The 23,458-nt window shown below is 38.5% G+C and overlaps 1 protein-coding gene across 6 annotated transcripts in view; it reads right to left on the reverse strand.

Moving 5' to 3' along the window:
- The window catches only part of RAB6A (RAB6A, member RAS oncogene family), a 102,016-nt gene that overhangs the window by 36,755 nt on the left and 41,803 nt on the right, over positions 1-23,458 (reverse strand). For all 6 annotated transcript variants that reach the window (XM_077866993.1, XM_077866990.1, XM_077866995.1 and 3 more), the window contains one exon: positions 615-673. In XM_077866993.1, coding sequence (XP_077723119.1) covers positions 615-644 — 30 coding nt within the window. In that variant the 5' untranslated portion in view covers positions 645-673. The remainder of the gene's footprint in view (positions 1-614; positions 674-23,458) is intronic.

The raw sequence follows: 23,458 nt of genomic DNA on the forward strand, positions 1-23,458 counted from the left end.
GTGTTTTGCTTGTTTTAGGTTTAGTTTACTTTTCTAGTTTCTTAAGGAAGAAGGTTAAATTACTGATTTATTATATTTCTTCTTTCCCTTATAGTACTGCTTTAGCTGTATACTATAAGTTCTGGTATGTTGTGGGTTTTTTTTTTCTCCACCCCATTTGTCTCAAAGTATTTCTTAAATTTCCTTTGTGAATTCTTTCCCTTGGCTCACTATTTGGGAATGTGCTGTTTAATTTCCACATATTTGCGAATTTCCCCAATCTCCTTCTGTCAATGATTCCTAATTACATCATTAATTTATTTTTGACTTTAGGTATAGATCAAAGGTCACAGAATCCTAGGCTGAATCACATAAGAGAATATCTACAGTCACTCCTACTTCTATCCCAAATGGTACTTAATGATAATCTTTCAATGAACTTTGGAAGAGGAGATAAAGAAATCAAGTGAAAAGACTGAGGACTATGAGTAAAATCAGTTATACTCTGTACTTCTATAGCATTTTACAGTTACAGAAAGTGCTTTTATGGAAATAAGTGGATTTTTAAGAAGACCTTAAATATAGTACTTCTAAGACAAAATAGAGACAACCAGCAAGTCAGGAAAATAAAATACCTGATAGGTGTTGTCAAAACTGTCATACATGAATCTGGTGATCAAGGATGTCTTTCCAACTGAAAAGAAAAGGAAAAAAAAAATCATCAGTTAAAACATTACATTGGGTTCTTAAGTGATTGTTCTACAGAGAACTGCAATTAAAGTCAATCGGAAATATCTGCAATGGTTCTACTACTAATAATTTAGGATCATATAGCCCCTAGCTTGTTGAAACTCCTTTCTCTAATAACAGATAATAATATCTCAAATTAAGAGTATTTATTTAGTGAAGAGTTGAAGGAAATGAAAAGATGGAAGAAAATAATCAATTATGTTGCTATCTCTAATTCACAAAGGCCAAGCAAATATTACTTTGGCCCTAACAAACAGAACCAGGATTAGACTTGAGAAGAAACCTCTTTATAGATCAACAGTTGAGCTATGAATTTCTTCATTAGTAAATAGTACATATAGTTTTCATTGAAAACAAAAACAAAAAAACAAACGCTCACCATCCTTTTCACATAAAAGAGTCAAATGCATATTGTATTTTACTGGTGGTACAGAAAATAACAGGAACAAAGTGAAAATTATGTATATCATACCACCTGTATATAACTAATGTTGGCATATGTTTTTCTGAAAACTTTTTAAAATACTTTATTTATTTAACAGAGAGAGCATGCACAAGTGTGTGCAAACAAGCAGGGGGAGCTGCAGACAGAGGGGGAGGGGAAGACTAGCTCAGCATGGAATCCAATGCAGAGTTCCTGGGATCATGAGCTGAACTAAAGGCAGACACTTAACCAACTAGGCCACCCAGGAGCCCCTGAAATATTTTTTATATGTAAAAATATGCACTTAAAGGTAAAACTCTAGAACCATTCATAGGAAAGTCAGGAACAATATACATACTAATGTTTTTAACACTGACTGTAATCTGTATCAAGTAAATGTAAAAATCTGAAGAGATAAAAGGCAATATATGCATTTCACAGAGGGAAAACAGTGGTGGATAAAAGCAAGGGACTATATAAATACATAACAAAGAAATATAAAATTGCTTGTTAAAATACTTTTTATTCAAAGGATCAAAAATTAAGCATTTTATTTTTATTTTTAAAAGATTTTATTTTTAAGGTATCTCTACACTCAGTGTGGGGCTTGAACTCACAATCCCAACATCAAGAATCCCATGTCAAAAAAAAAAAAAAAAAAGAATCCCATGTTACTGACTGAGCCAGGCAGGTGCCCCTAAGGCATTTTAAATATAATTCAATATAGGCTCCTGGTAAATATATTGTTCTTGTTTACCTCAAACCTCCTGTAAAATGGTATTCAAAGTTAAAATGATTTGCTTCATGTTGTTTTTTCTAAAAGATTATAAGTTCCGGGGGTCACCTGGGTGGTACAGTTGTTAAGTGTCTGACTCTTGGCTTGGGCTTAGGTCATGGTCTTAGGGTCATGAGATCAAGCCCCACCTCGGGCTCCAAGCTCAGTGTGGAGTCTATTTGAGATTCTCTCTCTCTCCCTCTGTCCCTCCCACTCATGCTTGTTCTCTCTCAAATAAGTAAATCTTAAAAAAAAAAAAAAAAAGGATTATAAGCTCCATATTTGTCTTCTTTACTCCACACCATCAGAGCATAACAAAGTTTGGTACATCCTACTAAGCAAACAACATGTTACTGATACTTAACACTTTTCAGAAAGTAAAAAAATATAGGAGTGTTCAAAGTAAATCTTAAACAAGTGATTTCATTAAAAATACCTTTACCACAAAGCACAATTTTATTAAAAAACATTATCAAGGGACGCCTGGGTGACTCAGTGGTTGGGAACATCTGCCTTCAGCTCAGGGCATGGTCCTGGAGTCTGGGGATCAAGTCCCATACCAGGTTCCCCTCGAGGATCCTGCTTCTTTCTGTGTCTCTCATGAATAAATAAAATCTTAAAAAAAAAAAAGAAACCCAAAACATATACAACCAAGGTTATGTGTGTATAATAATGCAAAAAAAATTTTTTTAACAAGCCTGGGTATTTTTTTTAATAATAAATTTATTTTTTATTGGTGTTCAATTTGCCAACATACAGAATAACACCCAGTGCTCATCCCGTCAAGTGCCCCCCTCAGTGCCTGCCACCCAGTCACCCCCACCTCCTACCCTCCTCCCCTTCCAAAGATATAGCCTGGGTATTTTATAGGACAATGTTAATCTTGATATTAACTCTATAAAGAGGAAACTTTATTTCCATTTTTTAAGAAACGATAACTCAAAACTTTAGTAAATTGTCCAAGGTTAATCAGTTTATTCTCTGATACATGATTCTATTCCATTTCTAACCAAAAATCATGTTCTTGGGCAGCCCCGGTGGCTCAGCAGTTTAGTGCCACCTTCAGTCCAGGGACTGATCCTGGAGACCCCGAATCGAGTCCCACGTCAGGCTCCCTGCATGGATCCTGCTTCTCCATCTGCCTATGTCTCTGCCTCTCTCTCTCTCTCTCTGTCTCTCATGAATAAATAAATAAAATCTTAAAAAAAAAAAATCACGTTCTTCCCAATATACTAGTTTCATTAGTAAAAAAAAATTAACATGCCATAATGGCAGAAGAAATTATGTTGCACTACCTACCTAGCCCAGGTGTTCAAGAACCTGAACACAGACCATAAGAAAATAGAAAATAAAAGATGGTATATCCTTGAAAGAGAAACAGAAAAGTGTGATTTTCCAGTCTGTAATTTTTTGCTTGAAAGGGTACCATCCATATCTGGGTTTCTAGCAGCAGAAACCCACCACCTAAATGACTTGAGGAATCAGAGGACAAAGTTCAGGGCACAGAGCAATCAGATTGGGGAGAGGGAGGTGCAAAGGCAGAGAACTGCAAAATCTGCATTTAAAACATCTCCAATGGGGTGCCAGGGTGGCTCAGCGGTTGAGCACCTGCCTTCAGCAATGGGCCCAGGGTCTGGGATCAAGCCCCACATCTGGCTCCTTACAGGGAGCCTGCTTCTCCCTCTGCCTATGTCTCTGCCTCTCTCTGTGTGTCTCTCATGAATAAATCAATAAACCTTTAAAAAAAATAAAATAAAACATCTCCAAATCTTGGCTGGTTTCACAAACTACCCATGTGGATTTGATAGGAAGACTTCAGGGTTCCCAGGTAAAAGCAGCAGCTGGATGTTGAAAGAATGAAGCTACTGGGGCACTTGGTTGGCACAGGTGGTTAAGCATCTAACTTTGGTCATGATCTCAGAGTCCTAGGATTGAGCACCCATCAAGCCCCACATCAGGCCTCATGTTGGGCTCCCTGCTCAGCAGTAAGTCTGCTTATCCCTTTCCCTCGGCCCCTCCCCCCACTCTTGTGCATGTGCACGCGTGCACACACACTCTCTCTCTCTCAGTAAATGAATAAAGTCTTAAAAAGAAAAAAAAGAATCAAGCTATTGTCCAACATAGGGAGTTTAAAGTTTGACCTTGGCCTTCTAAGACAAAAACAACAAAATCCAAAATCCAGAGTCTCTTCATCGTGTCCACCATCTAATTAAAAAATAAATAAATAAATAAAAAAGTAGACATGCAAAGAAATAAAAAATATGTAATTCATACTCAAAACAAAAAATAAAAAAAACAGGTTCCAAGATGACCCAGATGTTACAGTTAGAAGACAAGAATTTAAAAATGCTATCATAGATATACTCTAGGTCTTAAAGGAAGATATACACATTAGAAATGAACAAAAGACACAGCACCTGGATGGCTCAATCAGTTGAGCATCAAACTTTTGGTTTCAGATCAGGTCATGATCTCAGGGTCATGAGATCAAGCTCTGTATGGGCTCTGTGCTCAGGAAGGAGTCTGAGGGAGGGAGATTCTTTCTCCCTCTCTTTCTCTCCCCCTCTACTCCTCCCCTGCTCATGATCTGTCTAAAATAAATAAATAAAATCTTAAAAAGAAATAAAAGGTGAATCTCCACAGAGAAACAGAAAAAAAAGAACCAAATGTAAACTACAATTACAATAACTGATAAGAAAAAGTAACTATTTATAGACTTAGAAGTAGATGAAAATGGCAGGAGAGAATAAAGGACACTGAATACAGATTAACATAGTATGACTGCAGTTCCAGGAAAATAAAAGAGAGGGAAATGGGGGAAAACATTTGTAGAAATAACAGCCAAAAAGTAGTAAAAGACAAGAACTTACAGATCTAATTAACTCCAAGCAAGATAAATATAAAGGAAATCATACCTTCACAAACTACTAAAATCAAAGAATAAAGAAAAACCTTGCAAACAGCCAGGGAAAAACACATTACACATGGGGATGGGGGGTGGGGGTGGTGGAGTAGGGGAAGTGAAGGCAGGGAGAGAGTGAATACAAATTTTCACTAATTCCCTCACAAAGAAAATGACAAAAGACAATGGAATTATATCTTTAAATTTCTGAAAGAAAAAATTATTTCAACCCCAAAATACTATATCCCATGAAACCTTCTTTTGAAAATTAAGGTTAAAGATTTTTGCAGATAAACAAGTGAGAAAATTCCTTGCCAGACAATCTATTCTATAAAAAAAGCTTAAGCAATTTGCTCAGGTTGAAGGCAAATGACACCACATATTAACTATAAATGGTAAATATGTATGTAAATAAAGATTATTATGTATTTTTCTTTTAATTTATTTAAAAAACATAGATGTTTAGGGTCACCTGGCTGGCTCAGTCAGTAGAGCATGTGACTCTTGATCCTGGGGTTGCAATTCAAGCTCCATACTGGGTATAGAGGTTACTAAAAAAAAATAAAATATTAAAAGACTTACGTGTTGGGGCACCTGGGTAGCTCAATTGGTTAAGTGTCTGCTTTCGGCTCAGGTCATGATCCCAGGGTCCTGGGACTGAGCCCCAGTCAGGTTCCCTGTACAGCAGGGAATCTATTTCTCCCTTTCCCTCTGCTCCCACCCCTACTTATGCTCACCCTCTCTCTATCAAATAAATAAAATCTTAAAAACAAAAAAAAGATATACATGTTGTAAGTAAAAATTATCATAACGTATTATAGAGTTTATAATATACAGATTGTAATATGTGACAACTATAACACAAAAGATGGGGAGATAAATGCAGCTATACTGTTGCAAGCAAGGTGTCTATAGTTCACATAGTACAGTACAGACTGTGAGAAGTTAATGATACATATCCTAAGCCCTGGCAAAACCACTAAAAATATATGCAAAAAGGAAGAGCCAATAAGTATCAAATGAGGCAAACCCAAATCCAGCCATATCAATTTGTAGAGTATATGAGAAGTAGATTAAAAGCTCCAATTAAAAGACTGGGGCAGCCCTGGTGGCGCAGCGGTTTAGCGCCGCCTGCAGCCCGGGGTGTGATCCTGGAGACCCGGGATCAAGTCCCACATCGGGCTTCCTGCATGGAGCCTGCTTCTCCCTCTGCCTGTGTCTCTGCCTCTCTCTCGCTCTCTCTGAATGAATAAATAAATAAATCTTTAAAAAATGAATAAATAAAATAAATAAAATAAAAGACAAAGACTGTCAGACTTGATAAGATAAAAATATTTGCTTTCTGTTAAGACACATTTTAAATATAAAGAAACAAATGTTTAAACCAGAAGGGCATAAAAATCTCGTAACAAAGAAAACTCAAGGCCTATGTGGTTTCACTACTGAATTCCAATTAAACATTTAAGGGAATAAGACCCATCTTATATAAATTCTTTTTATTTATTATTTTTTAAAGATTTATTTATTTATGAGGCAGAGAGAGAGAAAGGCAGAAACACAGGCAGAGGAGAGCAGGCTTCCCCACAGGGAGCCTGTTGCCAGACTGGATCCCTGGACTCCAGGACTCAACCACTGAGCCACCCAGGCATCCCTATAAACTCTTTTTTAAAAAAAGAAGGAAAAAATAAAAATAAAAAAAGAAGAAACACTTTCCAACTCATGATATGGGATGAGAGCATAACCCTAAGAAGGACATTACAAAAAAAGTAAAAATTATAGATCAATACCTCTCATCAACACAGACTCAAAATTCCTTAACAAAGAATTAGCAAATCAAATCCATATATAAAATAGTATAATTTATTTATTTACTTTTTATGTTTGGGGGGGGGTAGAGGGTTGGGGGAGGTGAACAAAGGGAGAGAGAATCTTAAGCAGGCTCCATGAAGAGTGTGGAATCAACTATGGAGGTTGATCTTACCACCCGGAGATCACGTCCTAAGCTGCAATGAAGAGTCAGTGCTTAACCGACCACCATCCAGGCACTCCCTGGGTCTTTTATATGTCTTAATATGTCTTATATAATCATACTTTATATAAGACACCTCATAAGTAGGTAAGGATTATTCCAGGAATGAAAAGATTAGTACATCATACAAAACCAATTAATGTAATCCAAAATATTAACAAACTAAAGAAGAAAATCCTGAAGTTCATTCTCAATATATATATAGATGAAATATATGACAAAACTCACCATATTCATGATGAAAACTCTAAGCAAACCAGCAAACCAGGATTGGAAGGAAACTGCATCAGTCAGATAAACAGCATTTACAAATCTATAGTTATCATATATAATGCTAAATTCCAAGTGGTTTCCTCCAAAGAATGGGGAAAAAAGCAAGGATGTCCAATGCAGCACTTGTATTCAGCATCGTACTGGTAGTCTTAGCTAGTGCAATAATAAGAAAAAGAAAGAAAAGGCACACAAAATGACATTGTTCTCTTTCACTGATGACATGACTAGTCATGCAGAAGAATCCTAAGAAACCAATTTTTAAAATCTACTAGAACCAGGGGTTCCTAGGTGGCTTAGTTGGTTGAGCGTCAGACTCGTGATCTCAGCCCAGGTCTTAATCTCAGGGTTGTGGGTTCATGCCCTGCTGGGCATGGTGACTACTTAAAAAAAAAAAAAAAAAAAAAACAGATATGTATATATCTAGAGGCACCTGGGTGGCTCAGTGGTTGAGCTTGTCTGCATTTGGCTCAGGTTGTGATCCTGGAAACCTGGGGTCCAGTCCCACATCGGGCTCCCCATAGGGAGCCTACTTCTCCCTCTGCATATGGCTCTGCCTCTCTCTCTCTCTCTCTCTCTCTGTTTCTCATGAATAAGTAAGTAAATTTTTAAAATAAAATAAAATAAAAATAAAGGGGGATTCAAAAAACTTTAATGAAGGGTCTCTGGGTCTCTATGAAGCAAGCAAAAGCGCTCTCAACATATACTTAAAAAAAGGACATTTGGGATCCCTGGGTGGCGCAGCGGTTTGGCGCCTGCCTTTGGCCCAGGGCGCGATCCTGGAGACCCAGGATCGAATCCCACATCAGGCTCCCGGTGCATGGAGCCTGCTTCTCCCTCTGCCTGTGTCTCTGCCTCTCTCTCTCTCTCTCTCTGTGACTATCATAAATAAATAAAAAATTAAAAAAAAAAAAAAGGACATTTATGCTTAGTCCAGGGCTCTTTTAAAGACTGATTTATTCACTTGAGAGAAGCAGGGAGAAGGGCAGAGGGAGAGTTAGAGAATCTTCAGGAGACTCTCCATTGAGTACCGAGCCCAATGTGGTGCTCGATTTTAAGACCCAAAGATCATGTTGTGAGCCAAAAGCAAGAGTCAGTTGTTCAACCAACTGAGCCAGCCTAGTTTCCCCAGGGATCTTTTTTCATTACATTATTTATACTATGCCAGATGCTGCACAGTGTTTCAGGATGATTTTTTCTATCTCAAAACCACTCAGAGTCACTGTAGCCTTAAGAAGTAAGGCTATGGGATGCCTGGGTAGCTTAGTAGTTGAGCATCTGTCATGCTCAGGGCATGATCCTGGAGTTCCCGCATCAAGTCCCACATCAGGCTCCACACAGGGACCTGGTTTCTTCCTCTGCTTATGTCTCTGCCTCTCTGTCTCTCTCATGAATAAATAAAATCTTAAAAAAAAAAACAAAAAAAAAAACTTAAATCAGGGAAATCTTAAAAAAAAAAAAAAAAGAAGGCGGCTACTCTACGTTTTAGGATATTCTTCTTCTTTATAAAGAACAGATCAGTTCCAAAAACCCATAACCCCAGTCCAATTGTAAGGAAAAAGATCAGACAAATTGGGGATCCCGGGGTGGCGCAGCAGTTTGGCGCCTGCCTTTGGCCTAGGGCGCGATCCTGGAGACCCGGGATTGAATCCCACGTCGGGCTTCCTGCATGGAGCCTGCTTCTCCCTCTGCCTATGTCTCTGCCTCTCTCTCTCTCTCTCTCTCTCTCTGTGACTATCATAAATAAATAAAAATTCAAAAAAAAAAAAAAAAGATCAGACAAATTCCAGGGAGGAGCATCCTACAAAATATTTGACCAGTACTCCTCCAACTGATGAAGTCATTAAAATCAGAAGTCTGAAAAACTGTCACAGGCAAGAAGAGTCTAAGGAGACAAAACTAATGAAATAGGATATTTTGATATAATCTTGGAATAGACAAAGGACACAGGGGAAAACTAAGGAAATCTAAATAAATTATGGATTTTACTTAATAATGTATAATATTGGTTCATTAATTATAAAAATGTACAATACTGACAAAAGATGTCAATAATAGAAATTGGGTATAGGTTTATAGGAACTATCCTATCTTCTCAGTTTTTCTGTAAATCTAAAACTATTCTAAACAATAAAGCTTATTTTAAAATTGTTTTATTGATTATTCCTAAACCCTTAAAACAAAATAGACAAGAAAGGTAGGTCAGTAATTTCCTAGGGCTAGTAGACAAAGCAAGGAATCCTTTAGGAATAATGGAGATATTCTTTGATTACTGCAATATCAACACTCACAGAATTGTATATTTTAAATAGAAGGAATTTACCGCAGTCTATTGCAATAGATGCAATCTATAGATAATAGGCTTCCTCAGTAAAACTGATAAGGAAAAATAATCTGTCACAAAACAGCCTCAATAAAGCAGACAGCAAAGGTTTCATTTAAGTTTCGTGTGACCAGTAAACTTCTAAAAGACTCCACCTTCTAGGACAGTGGGTCCCTAGGTATTTTGACTATAATACCAAAGAAATACATTTAAAATCCTGACCTAGAGGCACCTGGGTGACTCAGGTGATTAAGCATCTGCCTTTAGCTCAGGAAATGATTCTAGGGTCCTGGAATGGAGCCCTCTATTAGGCTACCCATTCAGCAGGAAAATCTGCCTTTCCCCCTCCGACTGCAGCTGCCCCTGCATATGCTCTCTCTGCCAAACAAATAAAGAAAATAAAAATCTAACCCAGCACACAGATACATAACTGAAAGAAGTTTTTTGAAACCACTATGGACTACGCATTCCCGTATTTTCTCTCCATTGTCTTTTAGGCTAGTTGCTAAAATAATTAATGATAGGACGATAAGACTTCTGGAATTGGCTTTAAAACATTCCTATGGATGGTGCCCCTGGGTGACTCAGTTAAGTGTCTAACTCTTGGTTTTGGCTTAGGCATGATCTCAGGTGGTGGTATCTAGCCCTGTATCAGGCTCCATACCTGGCATAGGAGTCTCCCTGAGATTCTCTCCCTGTCCCTCTGCCCCTCCCCCAGCTAGCACAACCATGTGTGTGCACATGGAAGCTCTCTCTCAAATAAATACATACATAAATAAAATCTTTAAAAATATTCCTATGGACATCACAGTCTGCTTTCTAAACTGAAAGGATGGGATCCCTGGGTGGCGCAGTGGTTTGGCGCCTGCCTTTGGCCCAGGGCGCGATCCTGGAGACCCGGGATCGAATCCCACGTCGGGCTCCCGGTGCATGGAGCCTGCTTCTCCCTCTGCCTGTGTCTCTGCCTCTCTCTCTCTCTGACTATCATAAATAAAAAAAATTAAAAAAAAAAAAATCAAAAAAAAAATAAATAAATAAACTGAAAGGAAATGAAGTCTGTATTTTTACCAAGTATGATATTATTTGTATCAGTTTTAGGGGGTGGAATGAGAGGGATACTGTAAATAACCTTTATCAGACTTTAGGATGTTCACTTTTATTCTTAATTAAAAGTATGTAGCTAATTAAACAGGTTTTGAATTTTGTGAAGTGCTTTTTCTGCATCTACTGAAATTTTACTCCTTTATGTTAATAGAGTGAATTAGAATGACTGACTTTGAAATATTAAATCAATCTTGCTGTATAACTGATTTTTTTAAATGGCAAGATTATAAAAAAAAATTACAGGCCAACACCACTCATGACCAAAGATGAAAAAGAATCTACAAAAAAATTTTTTTAAAGATGTATTTGAGAATGAACAACAGAAATAGCAAGAGTATGAGCAAGAGGGAGAAGCAGGCTCCCTGCTGAGCAGGGAGCCCAACATGCTCTAGGATCATGACCTGAGCTGAAGGCAGATGCTTAACCAACTGAGCCACCCAAGCACCCACCAAGTAAAATATTAAAAAAAAAAAAAAGTTTCAAGATTTGTACACTTCACTGCATATATATTATGGCTAAATTCAAAAATCTACCCAGGGACGCCTGGGTGGCTCAGTGGTTGAGGGGCTGCCTTCGGCTCAGGGCATGATCCCGGAGTCCCGGGATCCAGTCCCATATTGGGCTCCCTGCATGGAGCCTGCTTCTCCCTCTGCCTGTGTCTCTGCCTCTCTCTCTGTCTCTCATGAAAAAATAAATAAAATCTTAAAAAAAAAAAAACAAACAAAACACCTGAAACCAATTATATTCACAAAGCTTACAGTCTGCATAAACATGACTTCATCATTCTACTGTTATCAACCTGGCTTTACTACTCCAGGAAATTCTTCTCTACAAGAATAAAAGTTGCAAATAACTATTATTTCTTTAGGAAATTCCCAAAAGTCCATTCAAAGAAACATAAAACTCTTCATCTTGTTAATAGATACCACCAAATGATTGTTCTCACAGATGCTTTGAACCTTGTCACAAAACACTTTGTTAAGCCCACAAATCTTAAAACTATAACACAATACTTACACAATCCTAATCAAGCCCCCATATTAAAACTGCCAACCTAGTGGCGCCTGGTTTTGGCTCAGGTTATGATCACAGGTCCTGAGATTTAGCCCCACAGCTCAGAAGGGAGTCTACTTGAAGATTCTCTCCCTCTGCCCCTCAAAATAAACAAACATATCTAAAAACAAAACAAAACAAAAATTGTCACCTTAAATCAAAATCCATAAACAAACCTCAAAATCCATAAACATCCCAACTTTGCCCTCTTCTCAATAGTATGTCCTCCAAATTCGTACCTATCCAGAACCTTGGAAATGTGACCTTATTTGGAAAAAGGGTTTTTATAGACATAATCAGATTAAAATGTGGTCATGCTAGATTAGGGTGGGTCCTATCACATCACTGGTATCCTTAAAAGAAAAGGAAAAGCTTGGGGCACATAGATGGCTCAGTCAGTTAAGCTTCTGACTCCTACTTTTGGCATAGGTCATTATCTCAGGATCGTCAAATCGAGCCCCCAGACGGGCTCCACTGTCAACAGGGAGCTTGCTTAGGATTCTCTCTCTCCCTCTGCCCCTTTGCAGCATGATGTGTGTGCGTGCTCAAATAAATAAATTTTTAAAAAGAAAATATGGACATGGAGACACAAAGAAAGCATAAAGAGAGGAGAAGGCCATATGAAAACAGAGGCGGAGACTGGAGTTATACTGCCACAATCCAAGGAAAATCATGAGCTAAGATAGAAGCATGGGACAGTTTCTTCCATAGAGCTTTCAGATGGAGAATGACCATCCTAACAGTTTGACTTGGGACTTCTACCGTTGTTATTGTTGTTGTTGTTGTGTTTTAAGGTAGGCTCCATGCCCAATGTGGGGTGTAAATTCATGACCCTGAGTTTAGGTTGACTTGGGACTTCTAGCCTCCAGAACTGAGATAAATTTCTGTCAAGTCACCCAATTTGTAGTAATTTGTTATAGTAACCCTACCAAACTAATATAGCTACTATTACCTCGCCTACCATGATAGGCAATAAACTCAGATTTACCTTAATAGTATAGGTTGTTTGGGACAACAAAGGCAGCGCTAAACCACTCAGTGACCTGGGCTGCGCAGTAAATTTACTTTAAATCCAAATACAGGGCAGCCCTGGTGGCGCAGCGGTTTACACTGCCTGCAGCCCAGGGTGTGATCCTGGAGACCCAGGATCGAGTCCCACATCGGTCTTCCTGCATGGAGCCTGCTTCTCCCTCTGCCTGTGTCTCTGCCTCTCTCTCTCTCTCTCTGAATGAATGAATAAATATTTTTAAAAAAATAAATAAATCCAAATACATAATTATACCAAATGTAAATGTATTAATGCTCCATTTTCTTAAAAGATTTTATTTATTAATTCATGAGAGACACAGAGAGAGGCAGAGAAATAGGCAAAGGGAGAAGCAGGGTCCATGCAGGGAGCTCTGTGCTGAACTTGATCCCAGAACCCTGGGATCATGACCTGAGCTGAAGGCAGACACTCAACCACTGAGCCACTCAGGTGCTCACTTTTTTTACTCTTAATGGCAATCTTTTCATGGACAGAAAATACTAGCTTTCATATAGGTAAATGTGTTCTAAGACATTTTCTCATCACCTGAGTAATGAAGATAGGCTCCTGTATTATATTTTAGAAGTGTTTTGGAGATTTTTGTTTATTTGCTTTGCCTTTCATACTTAGGTTTATAATCCATCCAAAACTGATTTAAAAAAAATAAATAAAAACAAAAAAATAAAAAAAACAAAACTGATTTTAATGTGTACTATGAAGTAGACATCAGGTTTAAATTTTCTCAGCATGGGTATGTATTTATCCAAACATCATGTATTAAAAAACAGTACTTTTCTTCATTGTTTTGCTGTCAGTTTTGTAATATTCACCTGTCTATAAATTAATTGGTCTAGTTCTGGAATTTCTATTCTGCCAATTGGTTTGTTTACCCTTGTAATATTACCACACTTATAACTTTATATTTAAAAAGTTATAGGGATCCCTGGGTGGCGCAGCGGTTTGGTGCCTGCCTTTGGCCCGGGGCGCGATCCTGGAGACCTGGGATCGAATCCCATGTCGGGCTCCCTGTGTGGAGCCTGCTTCTCCCTCTGCCTGTGTCTCTGCCTCTCTGTCTCTCTCTGTGTGACTATCATGAATAAATAAATAAAATGTTTAAAAAATTTTTTTAAAAAATAAAAAAGTTGTATATACATAAACTTCATATAAAAACTTGTAACTTGGGCAGCCCTGGTGGCGCAGCGGTTTAGTGCCGCCTGCAGCCCACGGCATGATCCTGGGGACCCCTGGATCCAGTCCCGCGTTGGGCTCTCTGCGTGGAGCCTGCTTCACCCTCTGCCTGTGTCTCTGCCTCTCATTCTCTCTCTGTGTCTCTATGAATAAATAAATAAAATCTTGAAAAAAAACACACAAAAACGTGTAACTTTAGGAGCACCTGAGTGGCTCAGTGGCTGAGTGTCTGCCTTTGGCTCAGGTCACAATCCCACAGTCCTGGGATGGAGTCCCACATCAGGTTCCCTGCAGGGACCCTACTTCTCCCTCTGCCTATGTCTCTGTTTATGTCTCTGATGAATGAATAAATAAAATCTTAAGAAAAGAAAAAAAGCAAGTAAGCATAGTTATATTCACAAGACACCCCCCCCAAAAAAAAATCACACCTGTTTCTCTTTATGGAAAATGAAGAACACACCCTTTGTATGTAGGAAGATGAAACAACAGTTTTAGGATTCTACCACACAGTATCTGTATCATGGGTTAAAAGTCTCTCCTTAAACTCTGACTACAGTCTCTCTTACATGTACCTTAACTTTTCTGCCTATGGCAAAATTTAAGCAAGGATGTTTGATGTTGGAAAAATATTTCTGAAAAAATATTTCTGGATATTGCGATAATAATCAAAACTAAAACCCCAACAAAGAAAAAACAAGGCTTGAAAACATTCTCCTTTCAACTCTAAAAAAAAAAATTTTTACAGCATACCAATTTTTTTTAAGTCCCAAGAAATAAGGAAATGAAAGTCTTTGCTCACATAGAGCTTAAACTAGCAATAAATACATCCTAAAATACAGGTTATAGATCATTTAGGAATAGAAGATAAATTGTTTGTATCTAAATTTAAGTTAGTTTTGTTTTGTTTTAAAGAAGGAATCTCCAAATAGTACATCAGGATCTCTCTCTCTCATGGGGTCAGCATTCATTCAAGTTGTTGTATCCTCCTTATATTGAGATTACCCAAAAATTCCAGAGAAAAGGAGTAGAGTCCACTTAAGGTGGCCCCTTTACATTGTCCAAAGACATATTTTATCACCCTTTCATGTATTCCTACCCATTTATTTATTTATTTTTAATTTATGATAGTCACAGAGAGAGAGAGAGAGAGGCAGAGACATAGGCAGAGGGAGAAGCAGGCTCCATGCACCAGGAGCCCAATCTGAGACTCGATCCCGGGTCTCCAGGATCGCGCCCTGGGCCAAAGTCAGGCGCTAAACCACTGCACCACCCAGGGATCCCCTTCCTACCCATTTATGATCACAAGATGTCCCAAAATTAAAATACAGAGGATCAGAGCAGAAGAGAGGAAAAAATAAAACAAGATGAAATCTGAGAGGGAGACAAACCATAAGAGATTCTCAAGCATAAGAAACAAACTAAGGGTCACTGGAGAGAAGGGAGGTGGGGGGATGGGGTAACTGGGTGCTGAACATTAAGGAGGGCACATGATGTAATGAGCACTAGGTATTATATAAGACGAAATGAATCACTGACCTCTACCTCTGAAACCAATATGTTAATTGAATTTAAATAAAAAATTTAAATACTAAATATTACATTTTAATTCCATGATTAAATAAATCTATGGTTTTCCTTGTGTATAAACAGCATTTTGAAATGATTCTGGTAACTCAGTAATACAATCATTAACAAAGCAAATTTTATCAAAACCATTGAACTTTACTAAAAATGAATGCTTCTCATCTTACTCTCAACTCTTAAGTTACATACATTAAGAATTATATAGGGACACCTAAGTGGCTCAGTTGGTTGAGCGTCCAACTCTTGATTTCCACTCAGGTCATGATCTCAAGGTCCTGGGCTCTGTGCTCAGTGAGTAGTCTACTTGATTTTTTCCCTCTGCCCCTCCTCCCCTTCATGGGAGGGTGCACACTCTAAAGTAAATAAATCTTAAAAAAAAAAAAAAAACCTGTCATATAAATTACATAAATCCAGTACTGCAAAATACCAGAGAAATACTTAACTTTACCCAACAGATTTAATTTATATAGCTCAATTTTCTAGAGATGATTAGTTTTTTTTTTTTTTTTAAAGATTTTATTTATTTATTCATGAAAGACAGAGAGAGAGAAGCAGAGGGAGAAGCAGGCTCCATCCATGCAGGGAGCCCGACATGGGACTCGATCCCAGGTCTCCAGGATCACACCCTGAGCTGCAGGTGGCGCTAAACCGCTGCGCCACCGGGGCTGCCCAAGATCATTTAGTTTTTTTCACCACTTGTGGTTTGGGAAACATCTAAGTATCCTGTATTTTCTGCACATATTTCACCTATATAAAATTTATCAAGGAAAAGTAGTAATATAAAAATAAAGTTTAGTGTGTTATTGTTGGAACTCTGTTATTGCTGAACCAAACTGTTGAGTTAGAATCCCAGTGTGGCCATTTACTAATCTTACACCATTGGGTCAAGTTCCTTGACCTCTCTGTGCCTCAATTTCCTCAAAGTAAAATGGGAATAACACTAGTACCTATTTTATAGGATTATTTTAACTTTTTATTTGGAAATAATTTTAAGCTTACAGAAAAGTTACAAATAGTAAGAAAATTCCAGTATACCTTTTACTTTACTTCCCCTAATGAAACCTCTTAAATAGCACAATTATCAAAACTGTGAAATTAACAATGATAGAATGCTATTAACTAAACTACAGAACTTATTTGAGTTCCACCAGTTTTTCTATTTTTTTTTTTTTTTTTTTTAAAGATTTTATTTATTTATTCATGATAGTCACAGAGAGAGAGAGAGAGAGAGAGGCAGAGACACAGGCAGAGGGAGAAGCAGGCTCCATGCACCGGGAGCCCGACGTGGGATCCGATCCCGGGTCTCCAGGATCGCGCCCTGGGCCAAAGGCAGGCGCCAAACCGCTGCGCCACCCAGGGATCCCTCCACCAGTTTTTCTATTAATGTCCTTTTTCTGTTCCAAGACTCAACCCAGGACCTCACACTGTATTTAGCTGCCATATATCCTTAGTCTCCTCTCATCTATGACATTTCCTGTCTTTCCTTGTTTTCATAACCTTGCCACTTCTGAAGAATACTGGTCAGTTATTACAAAGTAATGTCCCTCAATTTAGATTTGTATGTTTTTCAGTAGATTAAGGTCATGAATTCTTTGACAAGACTACCACAGAACTGATAAGCCTTTCTCACTGCATTGTAACAAGGGGAACATGATGTCATATTGTCTTATTCCTGATGTTAAGTCCTTGATCACTTGGTTATGGTGATCTCTACATAATTTCTCTACCATAAAGTTACTATTTCTCCTCTTCTAAATAATAAATATCTTGGGGGGAGATACTTCAAGCTATACAAATGTCCTGTTCTTCTCAAACTTTGGCCCACCAATTTTAGCATTCAAAAATGATCTTGCCAGGAGTGCTTAGTTGGCTCAATCCATAGAGCATGCGACTCTTGATCTTGGGGTTATGAATTCCAAGCACCATATGAGGGATACAGTTCATTTAAAGAAGATTTTGCCTACAGCAATTATTACTATGCTATTTTAATGGTGATTCTGTATTTTCCTCATTCTATCTACATTCTTCTAAAGATTTTATTTGACAGAGAGAGTGTGCACAAGCAGAGGGAGTAGCAGAGGGAGAGGGAGAAAGTGGCTCTCTGATAAGCAAGGAGCCCGATGTGGGGCTCCATCTCAGGATCTTCGGTTCATGAGGTGAGCTGAAGGCAGACGTTTAACTGACCAAGCCACCTAGGCACCCCCACATCTACATTTATTAATTGGAATTCTTCCATTAAGGAAGAATGGTAGGGATCCCTGGGTGGCGCAGCGGTTCGGCGCCTGCCTTTGGCCCAGGGCACGATCCTGGAGACCCGGGATCGAATCCCACGTCGGGCTCCCGGTGCATGGAGCCTGCTTCTCCCTCTGCCTATGTCTCTGCCTCTCTCTCTCTCTGTGACTATCATAAATAAATAAAAATTAAAAAAAAAAAACACTTTATAAGGAAGAATGGTTCATTTATTTAACTATGGATTCATGGATACTTAATTCTGTGGGTAATAATGTAGTACCATCATCATTTACTTTGCTCAAATTATCACAACTTTCTCTATTGGATGCTCTTTCACACTGGTTCCTGTGCCTTTTCAATAAGCCCCCATCCTTTCTTAAGTACTTCCTTACTTTGTGGCACCAGAAGACACTTCAGGCTCATTTTGTGTTTTCCCTGCCCCAGCCCTGAAATCAACCATTTCTCCAGGAGCTTACAGGGCTGGTTTTAAGGATTAAATTAGTTAAAGACTGTAAGGTATTTAAAACAGGGCTGATATGTAGTTAGTAATCAAATGTCAGTCAACATTATTTTGTATGCAAATTATTAATATCAGGAAACCACAAAACAGGGATTTACTCACAAATTAAGGTAGTCTGACTAATCAAAAAAATTTAGTGGTTTGAGAAGAAATACATATTTTCCAGTATAGTTGTCAGGAGGTGCTATATAGAGTTTTGTATTTAGTTGCAAAGCACCGATATTGAGCACCGTATTAGTTTGCTAGGGTTGCTATAACAGAGCACCACAAACTGACTGGCTTAACAGAAATTCATTGCCTCACAGTTTTGATGGCTACAAATCCGAACATTCTCAAAAATAAAACTAAATTATCACAGTATTTAAGACAATATTGATCAGAGGCACCTGAGTGGGTCAGTTGGTTAAGCATCCAACTCTTGGTTTTGGCTCAGGTCATAATCTCAGGGTAGTGAGATAGAGCCCTGTATCAGGTTCTGTGCTGGTCATGGAGCCTGCATGACATTTTCTCTCCCTCTGCCCCGCCCCTCTTCCCACTCTCTTCTCTTAAAAAAAGAAAGATAATATCGATCAGATTGAGGATGAAATAAGTATTTAGGTATGCTGTTTACAAAAAAGACTATAATTATTTCACTATCAGAGGTTTCAAAAACAAATGTACAATATTTTGGAGGGAAAAATGGGTTTAACTAGAGTTCTTTAGAGTACAAAAGGAGTATTTTATTTAAAATTAAATGTACTTGGGACGCCTGGGTGGCTCACAGGTTTAGCGCCTGCCTTTGGCTCAGGGCGTGATACTGGAGTCCCAGGATAGAATCCACATCGGGCTTGCTTGCATGAAGCCTGCTTCTCCCTCTGCCTGTGTCTCTGCCTCTCTGTGTCTCTCATGAATAAATGAATGGATTCTTTAAAATAAATAAATAAATAAAATTAAATGTATTTAATCTTTTTGTGTGAAGTAACTATTTTCAATTTCTGGAAGCTTTGTGAATATTTAAATATGTAGAAATAAATGAGAGTGCTAACATTAAGTCGGTGGGTGAAACCTGTCAAGGACCATCTATGCAGTCCATACTATATATGTGGATGGGGAGATTCTTCTCATTTTACACATGAGGAAACTGAGCCATAGAGAGATTAAAGTAAACTCTTTAAAAGCACATAATTTATAAGGTGGCAAAGACCACAGTTCAGTTCTCCTAACTCCTGCTCTAAGACTTTGCCCCTGTATCATATTAAGTATAAAAGTTTCACAGGCCAAAGGAAAGAAATATTTCATAGTAAACAACTTGATAAAACACAGGAAATTTACAAATGAGTAGTAACTTTAAGAGTCATCTAGTTTTTTTCCTATTTACTCAATGTCAATATGATGATGTTTCTGTCACCTTAAAGAAAAAAAAAGACCTCCTTACCTGGAGAACCAAAAAAAAAAAAAAAAAAATTCCCACAAAACAAAACAAAACCAAAAAAAAAGGAAGAAAGACTTATCTATTCAGCTTCCTAATGACTGGACAGATTCAGTATCTTATGGTCACCTATATGAAAGACATTATGCTAAACATCAATGACAGAGATCTGAAAGATGTAAGAGTAGATTTTATGCAGCCTTAAATACTACAGATTAAAAATCTTTAGTCCAGAGGTGCCCTAAAACCTGTCTAAATCTAAGCGTCATCACATTCTCTATTTCTCTATTATAATCAACTTAATTCATCTTAATTATGTAGATGTGAAGTATACATGTATACATTTCTGAAGGGATATGCTTCAGTTTTAAGAGAATGGTTAAAGGAAGGATCCAGGATTAATTAGTCACATGAGGCTATTTACATTTACATTAAAATTAAAATGAAATTAAACCTAGAAATCAGTTTCTCAGTTGAACGACCAAACCATATTAAACAGTACAAATACAGAATAGTTCCAACATTGCAAAAGTCCAATTGGATAGTGATGATCTCGACATCCTGAAATATTAAGTATCAAAAACATGTAATAGAAAGGAAGCAGGGTGGCATCTGCCTTCAGCTCAGATCTTAATCTTGAGGTCCTGGGATCAAGCCCTGTGTTGGGTTCCCTGCTCAGCAAGGAGTATGCTTCTCCTGCACCTTCTGCCTTGGGCCTCCTTATCCCTTCTCTCTCTCTCTCTCAAATAAATAAGATCTTAACGAAAGAGAGAGAGAGAGAGAGAGAGAGAGAGAGGAAGTATTCCGGGTTGCCTGGGTGGCTCAGTCAGTTAAGCTTCCAACTCTTCATTTCGGCTCAGGTCATGAACTCAGGGTCATGAGACCAAGCCCCATGTCAGGCTCTGAGCTTGGTGTGGAGCCTACTTAGGATTCTCTCTCCCCCTATGCCCACCACCACACCCAGCTTGCATACACATAATCTCTTTTTCTCTCAAAAGAAAAAATAAGAAAGAATAATCCCAAAAATAAAGGGTTCGGTGGGCAACTGTATCCATGAATGCTAAGAATGTACCAATAAGGTTCTTGTCTTTTAGCAGTTATACCAAAATATTTGCAATGATTGGATGTATGAGATTTACTGCAACCCACTTTGGTGTGGGACGAGGGAAAATAAGGGCTATAGGTGAGTAAGTCATGAGTTGAAAATTACTGAAGCTGAATAATAGTTTATGGGTTCTTGATGCTATTTTCTGTGCTTTTTAATAAAAATTTCCATAATAGGGGATCCCTGGGTGGCTTAGCGGTTTGGCGCCTGCCTTCGGCCCAGGGTGTGATCCTGGAGTCCTGGGATCGAGTCCCGCGTCAGGCTCCCTGCATGGAGTCTGCTTGACACAATCAAGTCCCTCTACCTGTGTCTCTGCCTCTCTCTCTGTTTCTCATGAATGAATGAATAAAATCTTAAAAAAAATTTTTTTTCCCTAATAGGGGCCCCTGGCTGGCTCAGTTGGTAGGACATGCTGGTCTTGACCTCAGAGTCATGAGTTCAAGCCCGGCATTAGCAGTTTACTTTAAAACAAAATGAAATAAATAAAATTTTCCAAAAATAAGTAGTATTTTAAGAACCCAAATACATATTTGGTTAAATCACAAGTTCACTTTTCAAATATTATTTATACCTATCACTTACTTCTAAATTCTTGACTCTCCAAACCCCTACTGAAGCTTTTTATTTTGTTTTGTTTTTTGTTTTGTTTTGTTTGTTTTAATTTATGAGAGACATAGAGACATAGGCAGAGGGAGAAGCAGGCTCCCCGCAGGAAGTCTGATGCAGAACTCGATCCCAGGACCCCGGGATCATGACCTGAGCTAAAGGCAGACGCCTAATCACTGAGCCACCCAGGCGCCCCTATTTTGTTATTTTTTTTAATTTTTTTATTTATTTATGACAGTCACACACACAGAGAGAGAGAGGCAGAGACACAGGCAGAGGGAGAAGGAGAAGCAGGCTCCATGCACCGGGAGCCCGACGCGGGATTCGATCCCAGGTCTCCAGGATCGTGCCCTGGGCCAAAGGCAGGCGCCAAACCGCTGCGCCACCCAGGGATCCCCTATTTTGTTATTTTTTTAAGGTTTTATTTTTAACTAATCTCTACACCCAATGTTGGGCTTAAACTCACAAACGGGATCAAGAGTCATATGTTCCACCTACTGAGTCAGCCCAGTGCCCTGAAACTACTTTTTAAAAATTAGCAATTAGCTCTTGATAAATCCAATGGCCTTTTCCAAATCATCACTTTCCTCAACTTAAGCTGACTCCAGATTCATCCCAGATACTTGGCATATCAAACCTTTCTCTTCCTATGTTAGGTGTTTTGTTTACTTTCATGTTTTTCATTTAATTATCTTCTTTCAGGGTACCTGGATGGCGCAGTTGGTTAAGCATTTCACTCCTGGTTTCAGTTCAGGTCATGATTTCAGGGTCATGAGATCAAGGCCCACAATGGGCTCTATTCTCAGTGCAGAGTTAAGACCCTCTCTCCTTCTCCCTTTGCCCTCACCCCTTAAACTCTATCTCAAACAAATAAATCTTTATCTACTTTTACGTATATTTATTACTATAAGCAACCTTAAGGCTTTTATGAAACTAAGCAGGTAAAAAAATCATAAATAATTTACTTATTCAAATATATTTAGTGAGCTTCAGGACGCCTTGGTGGCTCGGCGGTTGGGCACCTGCCTCCGGCCCAGGGCATGATCCTGAAGTCCCGGGATCAAGTCCCACATTGGGCTCCCTGCATGGAGCCTGCTTCTCTGCCTAGGTCTCTGTCTCTGTCTCTCACTGTCTCTCAAGAATAAATAAATAAAATCTTTAAGAAAACAAAACCAAAAATATTTAGTGAACTTCATACATATCAAACATTGCAATGTGCTTAGAATACAGTAAAGAACAAGAAATTCGTGATGACTACCCTAGAACTTACAGAACAAATGTAAAACAGAAATTTTAATGGTGCTGAATATAAGGAATGGAAACCTATTTTGAGGAAGTTCAGCAAAGACTTCTTTGAAGAGGTGAACTGAAGTTAAAACCTAAAGGATACACTGGAGTTAATCAGGCAAAGGGGAAGAGGGAATTTGTAACAAGATAGAGATCAGTGAAGAGTTACAACTGAAAAAAGGCCAGTATGACTGAAACAAAGAGAGATGGTGGGAGATGTTCAAGGTAAGAATGGATAGACAGGAAACAGCCATATTACACAATGTGGACCATGTAAATCATTTAGAAAGATTTCAGATTTTTTGAAACCGAGTAAAGAAAACCTCCTTAAAAATGGAGTCAGGAGGCCAGAAGGGGGAGCTCTTACATCATACCATTCATTGCAGGCCTTTGCAGACCCAACATGAAGAAACTTACCATGCATCCCCAACAGGAAGAAGCCTACTTTACTACTCATGTAAGATGATGTAAGATTTTTTTCCCTGCCTGGCAATCGCACAGCCAATAAGAGATTGTCAATTCAGCTCCCCTTTGTTTTCCAGACTTGCCTATGGTTTACCATGACTACCTTGACCTGAATTGCAATTCCTCTACCATTCCCAAATAAGCCCATTTTGCTGATAAAATAACTGACTTTTATTTCCAAAATCAACATTACTTGGTGATCAGAACAACGATCCAGAGAAGCCCTCAACAACTCCAAAGCTGGTGAGCAAACAAGTGCTCGTACCCACCGAACCCGATGAGCTCCCTGCTTTCTCAATGCCCCTAAAGTCTGAGGGTATCTCCTGGATCCCAGCTCTGGTCTTCTTGCATTTAAGCTCTCTGGCTTAAAAGCCTTTAAGCTTTCCCCATTTCGCTTTTATGAAAGGATTACCCTAGTAAGTACTCT

This window comes from Canis aureus, chromosome 23 (assembly GCF_053574225.1).
Source record: "Canis aureus isolate CA01 chromosome 23, VMU_Caureus_v.1.0, whole genome shotgun sequence".
Taxonomy (NCBI): domain Eukaryota; kingdom Metazoa; phylum Chordata; class Mammalia; order Carnivora; family Canidae; genus Canis; species Canis aureus.